Source organism: Tursiops truncatus, chromosome 5 (assembly GCF_011762595.2).
Source record: "Tursiops truncatus isolate mTurTru1 chromosome 5, mTurTru1.mat.Y, whole genome shotgun sequence".
In the NCBI taxonomy this organism is placed as follows: Eukaryota; Metazoa; Chordata; class Mammalia; order Artiodactyla; family Delphinidae; genus Tursiops; species Tursiops truncatus.
Genome location: NC_047038.1, coordinates 104903947 through 104928004, shown reverse-complemented (window position 1 = coordinate 104928004; position 24058 = coordinate 104903947). Strand labels below are relative to the sequence as shown.

The window sequence follows — 24058 nt, the reverse complement described above, 5'->3', positions numbered from 1 at the left end:
TCTAAAAGAGGCCCACTTCTGGGCTTCCCTGGTGGCACAGTGGTTGAGAGTCTGCCTGTCAATGCAGGGGACACGGGTTTGAGCCCTGGTCTGGGAAGACTCACATGCCGCAGAGCAACTAGGCCTGTGAGCCGCAATTACTGAGCCTGCGCATCTGGAGCCTGTGCTCCACAAAAAGAGAGGCCGCGATAGTAAGAGGCCTGCACACCACGATGAAGAGTGGCCCCCACTTGCCGCAACTAGAGAAAGCCTTCACACAGAAATGAAGACCCAACACAGCCATAAATAAATAAATAAATAAAATTAAAAGAGACCGATTTCTAACCTAGGGACACATACAGACTGAAAATGAGGGGATGGAATAAGATATTCCATGTAATGGAAATGAAAAGAAAGCTGGAGTAGCAACTCTCATATCAGACAAAATAGACATTAAAATAAACCTATTACAGGAGGCAAAGAAAGGCACTACATAATGATCAAGGGATCGATCCCAGAAGAAGATAAAACAATTGTAAATATATATGCACCCAACATAGGAGCACCTCAATACATAAGGCAAATGCGAACAGCCATAAAAGGGGAAATCGACAGTAACACAATTGTACGGGACTTTAGCACCCCACTCTCACCAATGGACAGATCATTCAAAATGAAAATAAATAAGGAAACACAAGCTTTAAATGACACATTTAACAAGATGGACTTAATTGATATTTATAGGGCACTCCATCCAAAAACAACAGAATACACTTTCTTCTCAAGTGCTCATGGAACATACTCCAGGATAGCACATATCTTGGGCCACAAATCAAGCCTGGGTAAATTTAAGAAAATTAAAATTGTATCAAGTATCTTTTCTGACCACAACACTATGAGACCAGATATCAATTACAGGAAAAAAACCTCAAAAAATACAAACACATGGAGGCTAAATGATACACTACTAAATAACCAAGAGATCAGTGAAGACATCAAAGAGGGAATCAAGAAACACCTAGAAACAGGACTTCCCTGGTGGCGCAGTGGTTGAGAGTCCACCTGCCGATGCAGGGGACACGGGTTTGTGCCCCAGTCCGGGAAGATCCCACATGTCACGGAGCGGCTGGGCCTGTGAGCCATGGCCACTGAGCCTGCACATCCAGAGCCTGTGCTCCACAAACGGGAGAGGCCACAACAGTGAGAGGCCCGTGTACCGCAAAAAAAATAAATAAATAAAAGAAACACCTAGAAGCAAATGACAATGAAAACACGATGACCCAAAACCTATGAGATGCAGCAAAAGCAATCTAAGAGGGAAGTTTATAGCAATGTAATCCTACCTCAAGAAACAAGAAAAAACTCAAATAAGCAACCTAACTTTACACCTAAAGCAATTAGAGAAAGAAGAACAAAAAAACCCCAAAGTTAGCAGAAGGAAAGAAATCAGAAATATCAGATCAGAAATAAATGAAAAAGAAATGAAGGAAAAAATAGCAAAGATCAATAAAAGTAAAAGCTGGTTCTTTGAGAAGATAAACAAAATGATAAACAGGGACAAGAGTCAAATCAATAGAAGTAGAAATGAAAAGGAGAAGAAACTACTGACCTGCAGAAATACAAAGGATCATGAGAGATTGCTACAAGGAACTCTATGCCAATAAAATGGACAACCTGGAAGAAATGGACAAATTCTTAGAAAAGCACAGTCTTCTGAGACTGAACAAGGAAGAAATAGAAAATATAAAGAGACCAATCACAAGCACTGAAATTGAAACTGTGATTAAAAATCTTCCAGCAAACAAAAGTCCAGGACCAGATGGCTTGACAGGCAAATTCTACCAAACATTTAGAGAAGAGCTAACACCTATCCTTCTCAAACTCTTCCAAAATATAGCAGAGGGAGGAACACTCCCAAACTCATTCTACGAGGCCACCATCACCCTGATACCAAAACCAGACAAAGATGTCACAAAGAAAGATAACTACAGGCCAATACCACTGATGAACATAGATGCAAAAATCCTCAACAAAATACTAGCAAACAGAATCCAACAGCACATTAAAATGATCACACACCATGATTAAGTGAGGTTTATCACAGATTCTTCAATACACACAAATCAATGTGATACACCATACTAACAAATTGAAAGATAAAACCCATATGATATATATATGGAATCAGGAAAAAAATGGTTCTGAAGAACCTCGGGGCAGGACAGGCATAATGACACAGACGTAGAGAATGGACTTGAGGACACAGGGAAGGGGAAGGGGAAGCCGGGACGAAGTGGGAGAGTGACATGGACATATATACACTACCAAATGTAAAATAGATAGCTAGTGGGAAGCAGCTGCATAGCACAGGGTGATCAGCTCTGTGCTTTGTGACCACCTAGAGGCGTGGGATAGGGAAGATTGGAGGGAGACACAAGGGGGAGGAGATATGGGGATGTATGCATATGTATAGCTGATTCACTTTGTTATACAGCTGAAACTAGCACAACAATGTAAAGCAATTATACTCCAATAAAGATATTTTAAAAACAACCTATATGATAATCTCAATAGATACAGAAAAAGCTTTTGACATAATCCAACACCCACTTATGATAGACACTCTCCAGAAAGCAGGCACAGAGGGAACCTAATTCAATGTAATAAAGGCCATGTATGACAAACCCACAGCAAACATCGTTCTCAATGGTATAAAACTGAAATCTTTTCCTCTAAGATCAGGACAAAGACAAGATTGCCCACTCTCACCACTATTATTCAAAATAGGTTTGGAAATTTTAGCCACAGCAATCAGAGAAGAAAAAGAAATAAATGGAATCCAAATCAGAAAAGAAGAAGCAAAGCTGTCACTGATTGCACATACATGATACTATACATAGAGAATCCTAAAGATGCTACCAGAAAACTACTAGAGCTAATCAATGAATTTAGTAAAGTTGCAGGATACAAAATTAATGCACAGAAATCTCTTGCATTCCTATACACTAATGATGAAAAACCCGAAAGAGAAATTAAGGAAACACTCACATTTACCATTGCAACAAAAAGAATACCTAGGAATAAACCTACCTAAGGAGACAAAAGACATGTATGCAGAAAACTATAAGACACTGATGAAAGAAATTAAACATGATAAAAACAGATGGAGAGATATACCATGTTCTTGGATTGGAAGAATCAGCATTGTGAAAATGACTGTACTATCCAAAGCAATCTACAGATTCAATGCAATACCTATCAAATTACCAGTGGCATTTTTCATAGAACTAGAACTAAAAAGTTCACAATTTTTATGGAAACACAAAAGACTCCAAATATCCAAAGCAATCTTTAGAAAGAATAGTGGAGCTGGAGGAATCAGGCTCCCTGACTTCAGACTATACTGCAAAGCTACAGTAATCAAGACAGTATGGTACTGGCACAAAAACAGAAATATAGATCAATGAAACAGGATAGAAAGCCCAGAGATAAACCCATGCACATATGGTCACCTTATTTTTGATAAAGGAGGCAAGAATATACAATGGAGAAAAGACAGCCTCTTCATTTAGTGGTGCTGGGAAAACTGGATAGCTACATGTAAAAGAATGAAATTAGAACACTCCCTGACACCATACACAAAAATAAACTCAAAATGGATTAAAGACCTAAATGTGAGGCCAGACACTATTAAACTCTTAGAGGAAAACATAGGCAGAACACTCTATGACATAAACCACAGCAAGACCCACCTCCTAGAGAAATGGAAATAAAAACAAAAATAAACAAATGGGACCTAATGAAACTTAAAAGCTTTTGCACATAAAAGGAAACCATAAACAAGACGAAAAGACAACCCTCAGAATGGGAGAAAATATTTGCAAATGAGGCAACTGACAAAGGATTAACCTCCAAAATATACAAGCAGCTCTTGCAATTCAATATCACAAAACAAACAACCCAATCCAAATATGGGCAGAAGACCTAAACAGACATTTCTCCAAAGAAGATATACAGATTTCCAACAAATACATGAAAGGATGCTCAACATCACTAATCATTAGAGAAATGAAAATCAAAACTACAATGATGTATCACCTCACACCTTTCAGAATAGCCATCATCAAAAATCTACAAACCATAAATGCTGGAGAGTGTGTGGAGAAAAGGGAACACTCTTGCACTGTTGGTGGGAATGTAAAGTGATACAGCCACTATGGAGAACAGTATGGCAGTTCCTTAAGAATGTAAAAATAGAACTACCATACAACCCAGCAATCCCACTACTGGGCATATACCTGAGAAAACCATAATTCAAAAAGAGTCATATATCACAATGTTCATTGAAGCACTATTTACAGTTGCCAGGACATGGAAATAACTTAAGTGTCTGTCGACAGATGAGTGGATAAAGAAGATGTGGCACATATATACAGTGGAATATTACTCAGCCATTAAAAAGAAAGGAAATTGAGTTATTTGTAGTGAGGTGGATGGACCTAGAGTCTGTCATACAGAGTGAAGTAAGTCAGAAAGAGAAAGACAAATACCGTATACTAACACATGTATATGGAATCTAAAAAAAAAAAAAAAGGTTCTGAAGAACCTAGGGACAGGACAAGGATAAAGATGTAGACGTAGAGAATGGACTTGAGGACACAGGGAGGGGGAAGGGCAAGCTGGGACAAAGTGAGAGAATGATATTGACATATATACAGTCCCAAATGTAAAATAGCTAGTGGGAATCATCCGCAGGGCACTGGGAGATCAGCTCAGTGCTTTGTGACCAGAGGGGTGGGACAGGAAGGGTGGGAGGGAGACACAAGAGGGAGAAGATATGGGGATATATGTATGGGTATAGCTGATTCACTTTGTTATACAGCAGAAACTAACACAACAATGTAAAGCAATTATACTCCAATAAAGATGTTAAAAAGAAAATATCATCGCAGCAAAACAAAAAAATATGATATTGTTCTATGTATTTGGCTCTACTGTTGATTGGTATGTAAAAGTTTATGGCTACTGTACACTGCCTGTATTAGTTCTTTTATCATAAAATGTCCCTCTTTCTCTTATTTAAAAAAAAAGAAAATCAATCTGTTAACTGGAGTTTTAAGTTAACTTCACTGTTTTATATTAATTAACCTGCAAATACAACAGTGTGTACTTTATCTTGTTAGGAAACAATTTGGGAGAAGTATATTCCTTGCAAACTTTTTACATTAAGGAGTACTTTTGCAGATTCTAATCCAAACAAATTCTGAAAGCTTATTCTTTCGTACAGTCAACCTTTCCTCTTGGTTTCCACAAAACCCCCTTTTCCAGGTTCTGTTCTGATGTTTGTAGTCCCTGAATCTATCTTGCTGGCTGCTTTTGCTCTGTCTGGCCCCCAAGTGGTGATAATCCCCCAAATTCTCATTTCACATAGCGTCCTAGGTAATTCCATTTTACACATTTTCCCTGGATGAAGCCCAAGTCTAAATCCTGAATGAAGATCTCTTTCCTGAGTTCCAGATCATTATTTTTAATTGCCAAAGGAGTATCTTTACTTTTGCTCTTGCACTGGCCCTTCAAACTCAAAATGCCCAGAAAAAAAATCCCAATCCCAATCTATTCTTCCCGCCTTTCCTATGTGGAAACTTCAGAAGCATTTTCTATCTCTTTCCTTGTTGAATAAATTCAACTGATCACCATGTTCCTATGGACTCCGTATCTGAGTCAACTAGTAAGTATGTCCTCTCCTCCCATCCTCACAGCTTCATCCACATAATAGATCTTTGTCAGCTGTTGTCTAGCTTAACTGGTCTGTCTGATGCTGGTTCTCTGTCTTGCAAGACAACCATTACCAGATGTCCTTAAAAATAAAGATCTTAGCATGCACTCAACTGCTTACACTTTTATATAGCCTACAGAATAGAGTACAATTTCCAGTATATGGCATATAAATTTCTCAAAAATGTGCCTGTGACCTACCAGACTCTTTTTTTGTTGTTGCTTTGTTTCGTTTTTCACATCACTGACTGAGATTTTTCCCCCAGTTTTATTCAGATATAATTGATACATAGCACTGTATAAGTTTAAGGTGTACAGCATAATTTGACTTACATATATTGTGAAATAATTACCACAATAAGTTTAGTTAACATCCATCATTTCACATAGATGCAAAAAAAAAAAACCATGAAAACTACATTTCCCCTTGTGTTGGGGAACCCTAAGAACCTACTGTCTTAACAACTTTCCTATATATCTTACAGCAGTGTTAGCCATAGTCATCATGTTGTACATTACATCCCCAGTACTTATCTTATTGGAAGTTTGTACATTTTGACTATCTTCCTCCTATTCCTCCACACCCCCAGCCTCTTTTTTATAATCCCACACTCAAGTGCTTCTCAGGTGCACTGTACCACTTGTTATTTCCAAATATACCAAACACTTTCACGTGTCCATGTCCTTCCTCATGCTTCTTGCCTGGAAAGCCTTTATTCCATTTTCCATGGGGACTCAACAGACTGAGGTTCCAATCCCAGCCCTGCTGCTTATGAGTCATGTATTTTGGAAAAGACAATTAACATTTCAGCCCATTTCCTACCTTGTATATATAATTGCTTTTTATTTTTTCTCTCACAGTCATAATGAGTGTTCAATGGAGTGTATGAATTTAGCATTGCTCCTGGCAATAACTGCTCTTTGACCTTGAATATTTATGCTACAGAAAGTGAATTTTTAAACATTTAAATTTGCCTAGGGCTTTTTTGTTTCTCATTTTTATTTAAAGTCCCTGAAAAGACTAACTAAATCTTGGCCCTAAAGTTTTATAAGACTTACATGAATATCGATTACCAACTTAAGCAGGGATAAATCTCACCCCATCAATTATAACTCAAGCAGTGGAGAACAGTGATTCAAATCCCATCTCTGCATGCTCACAACTAGACATGTGTTATTTCACAACTGTGAGTTGGAACTTATTTTATATTACTATTTTAAGTTTCTAAAGTGTTTTTTCTGTTTTGTTTTTGTAAACATACAGGTATATACTCTAAAGATTCATTCACATGATACAGTAAGAAGCCCTACTATGACCATTCACACAGGCAAGAATCTCAGTTCTACATTTACTGGCTGCCTATTCCTGGCAAAAGACTTTACATCTCTGAATTTCAGTTTCCTCACTCTGTAGATCTTAAGTCTGTTATGAGAATTCAACCGGTAAAACAGGTGCTCCATAAATGGCACGTATTGTGATTATTACTATGCTTCCTGCCATGGGTTATCAGGGCACTCGGTTTTCGAGTTCCCTGAAAACAAGAACTGTTTCATGTGTCTTTATATCCCCAGTCTCATGCTTGGTAAATAGTTTATAAAATTCAGAAATATCAGCCAGACAGAACTAAAGAACTAATTTTTCATAGTCTGTCCACTGAGTTTTCCTATATGTGGCTTAATATGAGAACTAAAAATTATTTAATGCATTTATATTGAGTAGAATCACAACTGACAATATCTTCCTCCTCCTCATTTTATACTGTAAAAGAGAGGGCTAGAATTGGGAATATCTTCCTGTGTCAGACAAAATAGCAAAATTCAAAAGTTAAAAACAAAAATTAAATGCTAAATGACATCTTTTCCAAAACATTCACTAAAGGTATAGCAGGCTGGGGAAAATCCTCCTATTTTTCTCACTGCCTTAAATATCAGGAAAAGCACTAAAAAGGCAGAGAAGCCACAAGGGGGGAGGGAAGGGGGAAAACCCGGAGAGGCAGGGGGTTCAAAATGTTCCCTTGCCTCGGTGACAGTGGAGACTGTGTGTGTGTGTGTGTGAGCATGAGTGTGGTTGCCTCTGAGTCTCTCTGTGGCAGTGTGTGCAGATTTCATCTTCTCTCAGTTCCTGCTTCTCCCAGCTTAAATTCATGAGGAATTGGAGAGGGGAGCTTTTAAATATTGGGACCAATTTAAATGTTGGAAATGGGAACGTTGAAAGTGTGACTCAAATAGGAAAATGCTGAAAGGAATTAAATTTAATTGTTAATTATGCTCCATTGAATAAGAACATTGTAACAGAAAGTCATTGCAATCAGGAAATGCTTAGTTCCTGGAACATAGCAGACCTTCAAGAATCTCTGAATTTGTAATCACTCAGGTGGCAACTAGGCTGAGATTTACCTGCAGTCATCTATGGAGAGAAAAAAAAAAGCTTTACACTTAAAATTACTATAGATACAATGTAGCAGGAATAGGTTATAACATATTTATACAATTGATTTTAATATATTTATATAGTAAGTATCATGACAATTGATTACACTAAAATAATCCTGAAAAAATTATACTAGTTAACACAGAGTAAGGTCTTAAACTAAACTTTTAAAATACCTTTGAAGTAATATTTTGAAATATATTAAACAAAAAGAACTAAACAATCAAGCGTTTAGAGTTGGGAAGTTTTTCAGAGTTAAATTAATCCAGTCCACCCAGCAACAGATCCCATTTTAATTGGCTCTTGCTACTCAACCACAGGAACACACTGCACTTTCTTCATATAACATGTAAGTAGTCTGGCCTAGGAGAATATTGACACTCAGGTATCTTGTATTCCTGTTTTTTCCCTCAATAGAAGGTCTGCTCTGTAGCTTGTAGGGTGGAAACAGTGTGATTTGGCATTAGAACACCTGGCAGTGAGACCATGATTCATGGTTAAATGGTTCTGTAACCCTGAGTGAGACACTGCATGTCCCTTGTCTCATTAGTGAGTGAGAAAAGGCCTCACTGAACTTCTCTGGAGGTGACCGTGAGGATTAAAAGAAACACTGTCTGGGCATGGTCTTTCGGAAGAACATACAAATACAAGGCAGACTGAAATGCATGGTGAGGAAGTCAAGCATCTCTTTGACCCCAGGCTTCCCAAGTGACCACTTCCCCAGAGACAAACAAGGTTCACAGTTTCTTAGGTTTTCTTCCCGAAGTCGTCCAACTTTACGGGTGTGCTTTTACTCAAAGAGGCCTGCAGGGTAAGCACTGTGGGGCAACAAAGCAGAATAGCTGGTCAAACGGATCTGAGTCTTGGACAAACCTGTAGGCTCTGGTGTACTCATAATCCAGAACTGCACTTGCTGTTAGCACACCGCTCAGTGTGTCCATCTGGAACGCTTGTACTTGGTTGCTGGAGAGAATAGAATACTCGATGAGGCCGTTTGTCCCACTGTCCTGGTCTGTGGCAAAAACCTGTGAGGAAGAAACTCCTCCGTTAGGTAAGGATTGAATCTGCAGAATGGGTTAAGCCTTTTATTCAGAGAAATGCATTATGAAAGAATCACATGGTCAAACACACTTTAAAGACAATGACCAAAGGAATATTAGCCATGGCTGAAGCTTACATTTATATTAAAGTGAATAATGGGTGAGAAGACTATTCTGAAGATTCATTGAAAGGATTTCCAAGTAATTTTCAGTAGGAGTATTGCATGCTTTGCGCTAAATGAAACAAAACCTAGATTTAGTGCTAACAAAGTTAGGTCCTGGTGATTTATTTGATGAGTTGTCCAAGTACTAGTGTTGAAGATAAAACAAAAGTTCTGCATCACTCTCCATGGAGATATATTATTTCGTCTGCTTTACATTTTAATCACAAACTAATTCTATCAGTGGATTCAAGATCTTGTTTAAGAACAAGCTGACAGATTAATTTCTATTTATTTTTAAAAATATTTATTTATTTATGTATTTGCCTGTGCTGGGTCTTAGTTGCGGCATGCAGGATCTTTTAGTTGTGGCATGCGGGATCTTTAATTGTGGCATGCAATCTCTTAGTTGTGGCATGCGGGATCTAGTTCCCTGACCAGGGGTCGAACCCAGGCCCCCTGCATTGGGAGCATGAAGTCTTAGCCACTGGACTACCAGGGAAGTCCCTCTTTCTATTTATTTTTATCTTCTAGGCCCCTCAGCCTTGGCCTGAGCTCCCATTCCCTGTCATCTCTCTCCTGGGTGACTGTACTGATATCCTGGTAGGTTTTTGCTTGTAACTCCCTTCCTTTTCAATCTATCCTTCACACTGCTGCCAGAGTTGTCAGGGGATCCAGAACCTCATCAGGACCTCATCAGAGGGCACACACCAGCTATTTGGTACAGAAAGGCAGCAACAGACAGCTCCCTTCGAGATCACAAGGAAGAGAAACTTATCTGCATACCATCAGAATAAAGTCCATCATGTCCCCTAGGCCGTACACTTAAATGAGTTACAGAGAGTAGGCCTCCCAGGAGGCATATCAGTTAGGGTCTTTGGATGCCAGCAACACAAATCCACTATGGCCAATTTCATCAGGAAAGAAACATAGCAGAAAGACAGCGCCCAGGTGAAGCACAAGAACCTGAACAGCTCTAAGGCACAGCTTCTTTGAGCTGTTGCCATCAAGACAAATCACCCCTACTATGTCTCTGTCTGGTGTCCTACCACCCAAGATTCAAATTCCAGGGAGAGAAAGTCTCTATGGGACCGAGGCAGTTGACAGCACCTTGTGTCAGGGTGGGGTGGGGGGGAGGTCACCACTTTGACTGACAGTCCCATCAAGACTGCACCTGGCAGAGGAGGGTCAGTTCCTAAAGGGAGTTTGTGGGGCTGCAACCAAAAGGAGGGTGTGTAGGCAGTGTGGTAGCAAAAAGCAAGAACTCCAGAGCCTTCTACATTCCTGTCTATCTGAACAGGATACAGGCAAATGGCAGTTCTAGTTTCCTGGAAACTAAATGATCTAAAAATACGAAGAACAAAGTTCCTTGTATCCGTCTCTGACTGGGCCTTCTCGAAGGTTTTATCACCCGAACCACTGGCAAGTCAGGCTCTCTCCCTGTCACGTGTACATGGGCTTTAATGGGACCCTCACCTTCACATATTCCACATGAGTGGTCTATCTCTGTCCAGGTTAGCATGTGCGACAAAGCATGATGCACCAGCGCCCCAGGGAGGAGTCCTCTGTGACCAAGCAGGTCCCACAGTGGCGCTGGAGGCATCCATGATCCCCGCTGAACAGGCATCACTGGGGGTGCGGGGGCTGAACAAGAGAACGCCTTTACCTCCTCACCTTCCTCTCAAGCATCTCTGTCATGGCTAGAGTAAAGGTGCAGCACTTCTGGAACAGGCTGGAACCTGGAGCAATTAAGTTCCAATCATACAAAATAAATGGGCAGAAATAATGTAGGAAATCTCGGGAATCCTGGACCATGTGGGGAGCACAGAGCTAAAACTCCAAGACAGCTGAGCCTCTACTGGTCTTGTTTGCACCGTCAGAGGCGAACGTGTGCATCTGAACTGGGCAGGAATCAAAGGAAAGTGTCTCTATATGTTCAGGTGAAGGTAGCTGCACAGTAACCTAGGGGATCACCTGGATCCCTGCCTCCATCTACCACAGAGAGAAAGTCATGTGGTGCTGGGTCATGGGAGTGGGGTTACAGAGGCCAAAGGGAATGTCCCACTAGGCTGCTGACTGTCAGGATGGGGGTTTATACCCGTTTCCTGTGCAGATTCCCAAGAGCCTGTAGGTGTTGTAATGTCCAGGTTCTTGAATTCAAAACATCGGTTCAACCTTGAAGGGAAAGGTGAAAATGGGCACCAGTCCCCGAAGCAGGTAGAGTCTATCAAGGATGGGTGGGTTTGGAGCCTGAACAAGAAGACTGCCGTGTGAACAGACCCTCTTTTTTCAGAGCATGGGGCTTTGTCCCAAGATAGGGCTGGGCTTGAAACAGCAGATCTATGACTTTCACATGAGACACCTGCAAACCCAAACCAGGGGCCCCTTCCATGTGTCTGTGCTGCCGCCATGCTCATCTGGCTGCAGCTCCACCTGGCAAATGCCTGCTTACCCTTTAAGACTGAGTGCAAACCTCATTCTTCATGAAGACTGACACTCTCCTCCAGGAACAGTCTGTGCCTCCTCTTTTGTCTCATGACATTCAACATACACTTCTATTATAACATTAGTGATTTGCATTTAAATTGTATACTTAGTCTTCTGACTTCCCCACTGAATTGTACACATGTGTAAGGTGAGCTGCTTTTTGTGCCCCTCTAGATTCCCTGCTAGTGTTCTACGGGGGCCCTAGAGAAAGCAGGTGGGTCTAACCGAGCACGAAATGGATGGGGGAAGGAGAGTGAGCTCAGAAACTCCAGACTTCCTTCAACCTAAAGTTCCATCCACTGCATCAAATATTGTATATGCCAAGGAAAGATTTAAAATTTAATTCACACTCCCCCACACACAACACATTTCTGTTACCTGTATGATGTGAGCATCGTAGAACTGGCCCTCAGACACTGATACTTGGTAAATGCTTTGCCCAAAGCATGGTGGATGATCGTTCACATCTTGGATGAAGACTGCTACTTTGCTGTAGGCTCTATGCTCCCTACTTTCAGCTAAAACGATGAGCTGAACTTCATTTCTGACTTCAAAATCCAGAAACTTGGGTTCTTGCACAGTGAGTTCTCCTAGTTTTATTTCCAGAGAGAGAGAAAAAAAAGGAAAATTATTTTATTTTATTTTATTTTTTATTTTTCGGTACACGGGCTCCTCACTGTTGTGGCCTCTCCCGTTGCGGAGCACAGGCTCCGGATGCACAGGCTCAATGGCCATGGCTCACAGGCCCAGCCGCTCCGCGGCATGTGGGATCTTCCCGGACCAGGGCACGAACCCGTGTCTCCTGCATCGGCAGGCGGACTCTCAACCACTGTGCCACCAGGGAAGCCCAGAAAATTATTTTATTTAAAAAGTCTCAAATCACCTTTGACCCATATGCTCACACGCTTACCTGTCCCTCAACTCCTCCCACTGGCTGGGCCCCCCTTCCTAGTGCCCGGGGTCATTGTGAAAAAAGGTGAGAACAGGCAGACATTTACACGGTTCAGACATGCAGGAGGGAAAGAAGCCATGAGTATCTGAAATCTGGGCGCTTTCTCTTAAGTCATCTTTCTGTCTCCATATTTAGCCCATGTCTGCAAAGTCCACCTTTCAAACATCTCCTGAATCCACCCTCTCCATTTCCCTGCTGCTGCCCTCCTCCAAGCCACCAGCATTTCCCACCTTGTCCCCTGTGTTAGTTTACTTAATTGGCCTCCCCACTCAACCAGTTCCCATTCTGAACTAAATAATAAAAAACAACACTGTGACTGTCCTGCATAAAACCCTTGATTGGCTTCCACAGCAATTAAGATGAAGTTCAGCATTTTTAGCCTCCCCAGGACCACCTGCTCCAGCCTCTCCCACCTGAGAAATCTCACTCTTCTCTTTCTCCCCTTTGCTCTGTCTGCTCTGGCTGTAAGACTCATACATGTTCTGTTCCTCAAACGCTCACTTCAGAGTTGTCCTGCAGGCTTTTCCATCCACCTGGAATTGTCCCCACTTCTGTACATCCTCAGGGTTCTTTCCAGACCACCCAGCCCTGTACCATCACCACGTCTGCCCCCAACAGACTCTCCAAAAGTGCCTGCAAGGTCTTTGCTCACCTAGTTCTGCCGAGTTATTCCTCTTGGTTTAGAAGATTCACAAGGTGAGGATGGTTATCTCTTACATCACCATCTCCCAAATCCCTAGCTCAGGTTCTGGCACATGGAAGCACCCAGTAATATTTGTTACACCCCCAGGTAACAAGTAGAACCAGGTGAGGGAAACTGAGCCTTGAGGTTTATGCCCTACACAGGTTTTTCCCCAGATTAAGAAAATTCCTCCCCTGATAGAATTCCCTTCTCTAGTTTCTACTCTGTTTTGTTTCTTCCCTTTTGCAATTAAATTTCTTACTGAATTGATTGTTATTATTATTCCACTGTCATGATTTACTTAGCTCTCAATGTCAGAAATTCCGTCGAGTGGAGTCTGCTGAAGTGCGTACTGATTTGGAGTTTGAGAAACCTGAAACCAAGCCTAAACCCTAGCCCTGGCTGCTTCATTTAGGTAAAGCACCTAGCTCCCCCACTACTAAGCTTGTGACCTGTAGTAAGTGACTCAGCTTCTGTCAAGCTGAGTCTCATCTTCTGTAAAACGGGGATATGCATAATGGCTCCATAGGGTTGCTGGGAGAGTGACACAGTGCATGTGTCTCTCACGCCCTCCATCAGCAGATACAGATTTAATATCTGTGTAAGCTCTGAATGTAGAAGGAGAACATTTAATAGCTATGGACTATTAAAATTTGCTCTTCTGGTGAAAGAACCTGTACAGTTTCTGGAAATATGACCTGGAAGCCACAGTTCTGATTGCTCTATCTGAACCAGTCCCCCTAGAGAACCAACGTAGGCCAAGGAAACTTCAGGCTATCATGTACCTACCTGGATGCTAATAGTAATCATATCCTGTTCTAATAAGTCTAACTTTGGCATTGAGTGTTTTGGGGGGATTTTATTGCTTCTGTTATTAAGAAAAAATAAATATTTATATACTATATGAAGAACTCACTATACTGCCAAATTTAAAACTTCATAAATTCACATTCATTTATTGTCATCAGATTTAGTTGTCAATTCAGAAAACCAAATTACTTTTACAAACCATGGTCAGATGTTACTAAAACCCCTCTTAGCAAATTTAGAGTAGATTTAAGGATTGGCAGCTGAAGAATCATTAAAATGCATGCTGATGAGCTGCTAATGAAAGAATATGGTTTTTAGAAGTCTCTGTGGAACAAGAGCTGAGCAGAGAAGCCCCAGTCTAGGTGGACCCAAAGCTCTCATCTGGAGCTCTGTCTCCACCAAACAGGGCATTCAGCTTGCTACCATGTTCTGTTACTATTAGTAAAGAAAAATAAAGTGAAACACAACACTAAATTGCCAGTGTCACTTGGTAGAAAGTGTGCCAATTACAGTGCAGATCAAAGTGGATTTTCTAATAAAAGGCTTGTGTTTAGGCTTTGATAATTGGAATTTTGCACTTGGAATGCATCTGCAGTTCTAATGCTTTCCTTGTTTGGTTTTTATTTTTGACATAATAATTGGCACATGCTGTGAAAGTTGTGCAAATAGAAAAGACAATAACCAGTCTGTGAGATGATTCAAGGCTGGCACACCTACTAGATCCACAATTTGCCTTGGATGATCTATGTATATTTTTCTCAGAGACATCGAGGATTTACTGTCACCAGTGAGATGAAAGTACTACTGGGCTCTGTCTAATATATGGGCAGAAGTCCATGCTTTCCTTAGACTAACAGGCTCACAAATACCAACTTTTTGTTCATTCTTATATGTTAGCATGCCAGTTATTTAATAACTTGAGAAGAAAATTGTAGTAATATTTTCCTTCTGATATATGAACTTGTACAGCTTTTGTCCAAGTTTTAAGTACACATCAAAATGAGATTTAGATTCTTCAAATACTCAATGTTTGATAGCATAAGTGAGTTACTTCAGTCAATTACAAACTGTGCGCACATATATGTATATGCCCAAAGCAGAACGTGATAAACATTTATGTTATCCAAAAGCTTTTAAACTCTCTGCTCTAAAGCTACGTCCTTGAAACACTGAAAGTTTGATCATTTTGTTTTATGTTAATCTACCAAATAATGGAATGAAAACCACCATCTGTTATTTACATAGACAATGTTAGTAAAATAGTCAAGCTCCAAAATTCCTTCTGGTTTAAACAGTGAGTAGTAGATGTTTTTAAGTTATAGTGACAAGAAGTTTAGATGCAAAAGTAAACCTGTGGTTTGTGACTATGGAACAGGGCACACTCGGGCACAACTGGACAGAAAACACAGTTCTCATCAGAGAGCCATCTAATCATAACTTACTAAACCAATAACTAATAAAATGGTTTTCTCGCATTTTACCCTGTTTACACTGCAACATTAGAGATCAAGTTTACTGATTTGTCATACATACCAGTTTTCTATTTTAACTGGCTTATGTTTTAAAAAATATACATTGATAAAACCTGTGTTAGATGCCTTTAGACACAAATTTAATGATTATGTGTCAGGAAAGATGAATTTAATATCATAATTAAAGATTCTTAGAAATGTTTCTTGACAAAAGTATGGTAAACTACAGACTGGAACAATCCTCATCATAAAAACAACTAAAATGCTTGATAAATTGTGAGTGTGTGTGTGTGTTTGTTGAAATGCATTACTGAGTTGCTACAGTAGTAAGGAATCCTCAGAGGAAAAAAAAAATAAATGAAAACAGTCATTCAGGGAGGCAAGCAAGCACTAAAAGCTTGTTTTTGTTCTAAGGGTTTTTAACATAACCTCTTCCTTGAGATTCACTTCTGATAACTGCACAGGGTGTGGAAAACAAGGGAAGAAGCCTGAACCCACAAAAGGTGAAAGATCCAATAGGAAAACCAAAATAAAGCTGTAAACCTAAAGGCTACATATGTTCCAAATTAGTGGTTAATATCAAAAAAAAATTAAAAATGAATGCACAGAAACTTGCTTTTCTTGACCTTGATGTCAGATGAAAGAGAGAAAAAGTCTCTGCTGAGAATTCATTAGCTTAAACCTGAATTTATGGTAGCTATACTATCATATATATATATATTTAAATTCCCCAAAATTATGTAAGCCATTACATCAGCTTTGCTTAATGAGTGTCTAGGTGATTTGCAGAATCAAAAACACATCTTCCCTTTAGGGAAAAAATTCAACTCAGGCTTCAAAGAATCCTCAAAGAAAAAGTTTCCAGGACAATGGAGTAGCTTACAGTTAACAAGCACAAAAATCACAGAGAAGCAAGGCACCATGAATGACAGCCTGCAAATCCATAGATAGCAGAATAAATCTTCAAAGACTTAAGATGCAGAAATTATTGGACACAAAATATGTAATTATTAAATATTTAAATATATAAAAAAGAAGGTTGGAAGCATTAGCAAGGAACAAAAGGTTATTTTTTTAAAACACCAAAAAGAGTTGAAAAAGAACCCAAGATAACCTCTGGAAATGAAAAGTATAGTTCCTTAAGCTGAAGAAAAGAGGCACACAGAGATGAAAAATTTGAAAAAGATGTAGGAGAGAGCGATATGACCCCAATATTTGTCTAACTGGAGTTCCAAAGAAAGGTACAAATAAGTGGTATTTAGATCAACAGCTGACTTCTTAATGCAACAAGTGGAAACCAGAAGACAGTAGGGTAATATCTTAAATATGATAAGAGAAAATAACTATGAACCTGGAATTCTAAACCCAGCAAAAATATCTCTTAAAAACAAATATTAAAGACTTTTTTAGACAACTAAAATGGGAGAGAGTTTACTGCAACAGACTCTCACAAAAGGATGTACTTTAGGTAGAAGTAAAATGATTCCAGAGGAAAGTCTGAGATGGAAGAAAGAACAGTTAGCAAAGAGAGTAGAAAAGAAGCAGGTAAATTTTAAAATATTAATAATGCTTAATCTGAAAGAACTAAAATTGTGGTCAAAAAATCTTATAAATTGGAAAAGGGATATTAGAAGATAAAGAATTCTAAGTCTCGTATATTATTTAGGAGCACGATATTGATTAATGTTAGGCTTTAATTGTAGATGTCAAAATAGCTAGGCTAGGGCTTCCCTGGTGGCGCAGTGGTTGAGAGTCCGCCTGCCAATGCAGGGGACACAGGTTCGTGCCCCGGTCTGGGAAGATCCCACATGCCGCGGAGCTGCTGGGCCCATGAGCCATGGCCGCTGGGCCTGAGCATCCGGAGCCTGTGCTCCGCAACGGGAGAGGCCACAACAGTGAGAGGCCCACGTACCGCAAAAAAACAAAACAAAACAAAACAAAAATACCTAGGCTAACCATTAAAAGAAAGAAAAAACTATATAACTTCCAACAAACAGAGAAAAATGGTCATTCCCAGATGATTGTATACGTTGAATGTTCAGAAAAATATCAGAATCAATAAGAGTTTATAAGTTTGCTAGATACAAAATTAAAATATAAAAGCTAATTTCAAGTGTACACACCAACACTGTCAGAAAAAACATTTTTGGGGACTTCCATGGCGGTCCAGTGGTTAAAACTTCACCTTCCAGTGTAGGGGGTGCAGCTTCGACCCCTGGTCGGGGAACTAAGATCCCACATGCCTCACAGCCAAAAAACCAAAACATAAAACAGAAGCAATATAGTAACAAATTCAATAAAGACTTTAAAAATGGTCCCTATCAAAAAAATCTTTAAAAAAAAATAGAAAAAGCATTATTTTCATTTACCTCAGCAAGAAGTATAAAATATTTAGGCTAAATCTAGCAAGAAATATGCTATAGAAAAAACTTTATTACAATTATTAAAGAAACAGTAATTTTATTAAATTATTAACAAGTAATTGGTGTGATTTTCCATATTATTCCTGGATTCGAAGATAATACTGTAAAGATACACATTTTCCCCAAACTGGTATTTAGAATTAATATAATTCCAGTAGAAATTCCAACAACCTAAATGTCCATTGGTGGATGAATGGATAAAGAGAATGTGGTGTATACCCACAATGACAGATTATTCAGCCTTAACAAAGAACATCCTGCCATATATGACCTGGGTGAACCTTGAGGACATATGTTTAGTGAAATATGCCAATCACAGAAAAAAGAAATATTACTTGATTCCCCTTATGTGAGGTATCTAAAGTAGTCAAATTCAGAAGCAGAGAGTAGAATGGTGGTTGCCAGGGGTAGGGGCACGGGAAACAGGAAGTTGCTGGTTAGTGGGAAATGAAGCCTCATTCAAGATGAGCAGGTTCTAGAGCTCTGCTGCACAGCGCCATGCCTATGGTTAACATACAGTTTTGTGCACTTAAAATGTATCAAGAGAGTAGATCTCATGTTAAATGTTCTTACAATAATTTTTTTAAAAGTCAATCAAGAAAAGTTTTCATAGATGATTATTACCTACAATGCATAGCTATGCAGGACTTTGTGAGATTTAAAAGACGGACACTTTGGCCTGATGATTAAGTTACTTAAATTCTAGATTGGAGCTATATGATTTTTTTTTGAGATTTGTTGTTGTTGTTGTTGTTAATTAGGGTAAGGTTCCACCTGAAATCAAATGTGTATGCCATAGTTATATGGGTTACATGCATGAAGGTGTGAACAGCTGTATATAATCCCAAAATTCATGAATAAATATCCTTTCCATGGAAAAACAATCCCAATAGGCGTGTGTGTGTGTGTGTGTGTGTGTGTGTGTGTGTGTGTAAAACTTAACAAGTGGATACAATGCTTTATATTAGAGCCAGATAGACAATAACAGCTAATATACTCATGAGGAAGAATCTGAAGATGGGGTAAATATTGTGGGGTTGCTGCTTCCTTGATATGATGATTTATAAAGCAAATGTAATTAAGACAGTGTGGTGTCAATGTGTGGATAGACAAAGAGAAGAATGGAAAAGAGTCGAGAGTCCAATAGAGTCAGGAAGCATGATGTACGATCATGCTGGTACTGTAGATCACATGGTAATAAGGCCATTGGAATAACTGGGAGTCCTGATTGAAAAACAAGAAAGGAAAAGGAAAGGAGAGAAGAGGAGAGGAGAGGAGAAGAAAGGAAAAAAAAAAAAGAAAAGCTATCTCTAACTCACATAAAACACAAAAATCAATCCTAGATGCACTAAAGATATAAATGTGAAACACAGGAAAACTATAAAAATTTTAAAAGACAATGTGAGAATATCTTCATGATCTCATGGTGGGGAAGAATTTCTTAAACAGCCTACAAAAAAGGCAAATCATAAAATAAGACTGATTCATTCTAACGTTAAACTCAGAACGTGCCTTAATGAGAGTGAAGGACAAGTCACAAATTATTAAAAAAAAATTGTAACAAAAAACAAAGGATAAACACTAATAAAAATATATTAAAAATCCTTACACTTCAACAAGTAAAACACAAAAAACTTAGCAGAAAAATAGGCAAAAGATATCAATATGCATTTCACATAGAAGAAAACAGAAATAGTCAATAAACTATGAAAAAATGCTCAAATATATTCGTACTAAGGGAAATGTAAGTTACAACCACAGTGGGATAACATTTCACACCCACCAGATTGGCAATAGAAAGTAGGACATGGACAACTGTGACAGTTCTCATTCAATGCTGGTGGAATATAAAGTCGGATGAACCACTTCATAACACAATTTGGCACTATCTGTATAGCTGAACATAGGCACCCTCTGAGATACATGCCCATCCTACACTCTAGGGCCTACAGAACTCCTTACATGTGCACCAGAAGACACATGCAAGATTGTTCATTATATCCCCAGACAGAGAAACCTTGCTGTCCATCAACAGCACATGGCTAAATAAGTTGTGATATAGACTTACAATAGAATACCGTAAAGCAATGAAAATTAAAGAACCCAGCTACACACATTAACATGGATGATTCTAACTTTGAATTTAAAAAACAATATCAATAGAATACATAGAGTATGAATCCATTTATGTAAATTTCAAAGCAAAATCAATGCTTTTACTATATTCCTATTTGTAGGAATACATTTACTGTAAGTCACAAGGAGATGATTATCCTTGAAGTCTTGGCATTAATCAGCCTGGAGCAGTGGAGAGAAAAGGTGCAATCACAAAAGGGCCCAAAGGGAGCATAGGTGATAATGGTGGTATTCTATTTTATAGCCTTGGCAGCAGGTACATATCATTCTTTGCTATTCTTCCTTAATGTGTTCATAATGGCTTATGCACTACACATCATAGTAAAAATGTTGAGCAAAAAATCAAGCCATAGAGGAGTTCATTCAACATAATTCTATTATGATGTTTAAATCAAAGTAAAACTAAATAACGCATTTTTTAGGGATTCAAATGGGGTGGGAAAATTATAATGAAGAAAAGGCAGGGATCAATACCAAATTCAGATTACTGATTTGCCAATGACCTCTGGGGTGAAATAAGACAGATGTGAGAGGGAAAGGACACACAGGGGCTTCCTGAGTTTCTAGCCATGTCTCATGTGTGGAGATGGGTGGCAAAGACATGGGCTTTTATTTTACTACTGTCCATTAAACAGTTGTATACCTCAACATACCATCTTGTAGCTATTTCACAATAAAATTTTGAAATACATTTCAACTTAAATAAATGACTTCTTAATTAAAAAATAAAGAGTTTCCTGTGGATGACTTCTTTGAACTAACCCTAGGCATATTTTATCTGTATTTTAATGAGAGACTATAGAAAATAAGGCCAAACCTGGGCCATGTTAAGTGTGTGATGGCGGAAGGATTTGGGTGACCTGGGAAAATGTGCATACTCTGATATTCACCTTCTTCCTCAATGTTCTAATCTCAGCTCCTTTCCCAGAACCCTCAGACACCCGACTGCTAGAAACTTAAAGCTTGGTTGTGTTTGCAAATGGCCTTCTTGCCAACAGGCTTCCAGCATCACCCCTTAACCAAATGATAGGGTGAAGAGATGAAGACTTCTTGCAGGCTACCTTAGAGAGGTTGCTGAGCAAAGGCTGCATGGACCAAAAAGTCGTAACGCTACCCTGGATGAGAAGGCTTTTGCTTAAGAAATGACCCCTCTCAATTCTTCCCATGTGCACAAAGTATGGATTAAATAAGGCAGTTGTATGGTAATATAGAAATTATTAAAAACATTCTTCTTGAGGTTGACAACGAAGCAGTAGATACATATCCACTACATAGTTGTTAGTTAAAAAAAGTATGTTCCAAATAATCAATTGGTATTCATTTAAAGCACAATAATGGTCTTATTAAAGCTAAATTTAATACATGCTGTATTTGGAAGTAATTTCTTTACCACCACATAGAAACCTTTCCAGCCATCCTTTTTTGTTGTACTGTTGACATTAAGTGGCAAATCAGAAGAATCTCTGATGAAAATTTCCTAAGGCTACACATGTGTGTTTATTTTCAATTCAAACCCATTCTCACTGATCTCCCTACTACATCTCCAATTCTCCCAAATGGATAGGTAAATCTCCCAAATGGATAGGTAAATTTCTTTACCACCACATAGAAACCTTTCCAGCCATCCTTTTTTGTTGTACTGTTGACATTAAGTGGCAAATCAGAAGAATCTCTGATGAAAATTTCCTAAGGCTACACATGTGTGCTTATTTTCAATTCAAACCCATTCTCACTGATCTCCCTACTACATCTCCAATTCTCCCAAATGGATAGGTAAATCATAAATAGAAACCATGTTATCATCAAATAACAAGTAGGGTAGGATAGGTACTGTTTAATTTGGAAATGTGAATAGACTTCTAAAGGAATACATATAAACAAATAGTTCTTGATTTCTCATCAGCCAGAATAAAAAACTCTTTGTTGTTTACCTTTTAAATTATTTACCTCTAATTTCTACCTTTCAAATTTTGAGTTTTCTTTGCAGAAGTATGTCTTATTAGTAACATTAAGTGGAGCAGATAATAAAGGTATTAGAAGGTAGAGAAGGATTACCTGAGTTGGAGCACAAGGAAAAAACTCCATCTTCATTTCCACTAAAAATTGAATATTTAATGTTGTCCCGAACTGAGTCAGTAGCAAAAGCTTTTATAGTCACAATAGAAGTACCTGTAAAAATTAGGTTAAAATAAAAGAGCTTTAGGAAAAGAAAATTCAGGAAAAACAAGAGCAAACACCGAGTGGTTATTATTTGCCTATTATATTTTCACTTGTCATTCAGTCAATGATTATTTATTGAGTGTCTTCAAAAAGCCAAGCCCCATGCTAGGTGCTGGGGATATAGCAACAAGCAAGGTAGAAAAGATCTCTGTCTTCTTGATGGTTATTAACTGATGGAAGGAGATGAACAATAAGCCATTAAAGAAATACATAATCAAGGTAGATTTCAGATATGTTAAGTTCCCTGAAAAGAAATAAACAAGGTTATGTGATATAAAATACTTTTTCTGCAGGGAGGTGGATACCCCTTTGCAGAGGCCTCAGAGGAATGACATTCCAGTTGAACTTTGAAGCATGAGAAGCCATAGAAAGAGTGGGAAGAAAAGGATTCTAGGAGAAAGAAGAGCAGCACAGAAGTCCTGGGCTGGGAGAGGGCTTGGTTTGGTGAGGCACAGTGCGTAGGTGAAATGTGGATGGTGAAGACAGTGTCGAGGTGGGAGGGACTAGATTTTACTCTAAGTGCAATGGGAAGATATAGAAGCATTTAAAGGAAATAAGTAAAATCATCTGATTTACGTTTAAAAGGCATCAATCTCACTGCTGTCTGGACAACAAGGAGCTGTAAGAAAGGAAAAGAAATACTGCAATAGACCATGCAAGAGACAACAACCTAGGATAGTGGTGGGGGGGATGAAAAGAAGGGGACAAATTAAAGACATATGCTGACACATTTCCCTGAACATTGCATGGGATGTGGGAAAGGAGGTAACAAGGGTATAAATATAAGAAATCTTCCTTTAACCAGTTTACAGTAGCCTTGTAGGTAAAAGCAACCCAACTAGAAAGTAACCAAGGTCTTAACTGCATGATACAGATTCATTCAAGAATTGTTAAGCTAGGGCAGGGGCAGTAAAGAGATAACTTCAAGGGAAAAACAGAAATTGATTTAGGGGTAGGAATTAGAGAAGAAAGAAGGAAGCCATGTCAGTTTCTAGGAAACAGACTGATTACCAGCATAAGAGAAGAATTAGCAAGGACTGACAGAGATAATAAGACAATTGGTATGATTAGAACTGCAGTTTCACTGGGAGGATTTTCAAGAATCCATCTGGGCCCCAAGTTAGCACCTTGTCGTCTTTGTTTATAATATCTTATGCCCTTTGCTGCTCACCTCTGCTTTGCTTCCTGTCTTGGTTGTCCATTTGTCTCCCTCCTATGACTGCCTGTCCTGTTTTATTTTTAAGTATTTTTATTTAATCAACTTTATTATGGTAAAACTTACTTACAATAATATACACATAGTTTAAGTATATAGTTCTATATACTACACATGTCTATATATGACTATACACACCTGTAACAACTATACACACCTGTGTAGCCACCATCACAATCAAGATGTAGAATATTTCTATCACTTCAAAAAGTTCTCTCAGACCCTTGGACAGTCTACATTTGTTTATCCATTACTTACATATGGGCATTTGGGT

At 38.8% G+C, this 24058-nt stretch overlaps 1 protein-coding gene across 1 annotated transcript in view; it reads right to left on the bottom strand.

The window, feature by feature from the left end:
* Nucleotides 1–24058, bottom strand: part of DCHS2 (dachsous cadherin-related 2) — a 162461-nt gene that overhangs the window by 17425 nt on the left and 120978 nt on the right. Inside the window, exons 15-17 of the mRNA XM_073804674.1 lie at nt 22404–22517; nt 12252–12463; nt 9059–9210 (exon numbers count right to left, since the gene is read on the bottom strand). Coding sequence (XP_073660775.1) covers nt 9059–9210; nt 12252–12463; nt 22404–22517 — 478 coding nt within the window. The remainder of the gene's footprint in view (nt 1–9058; nt 9211–12251; nt 12464–22403; nt 22518–24058) is intronic.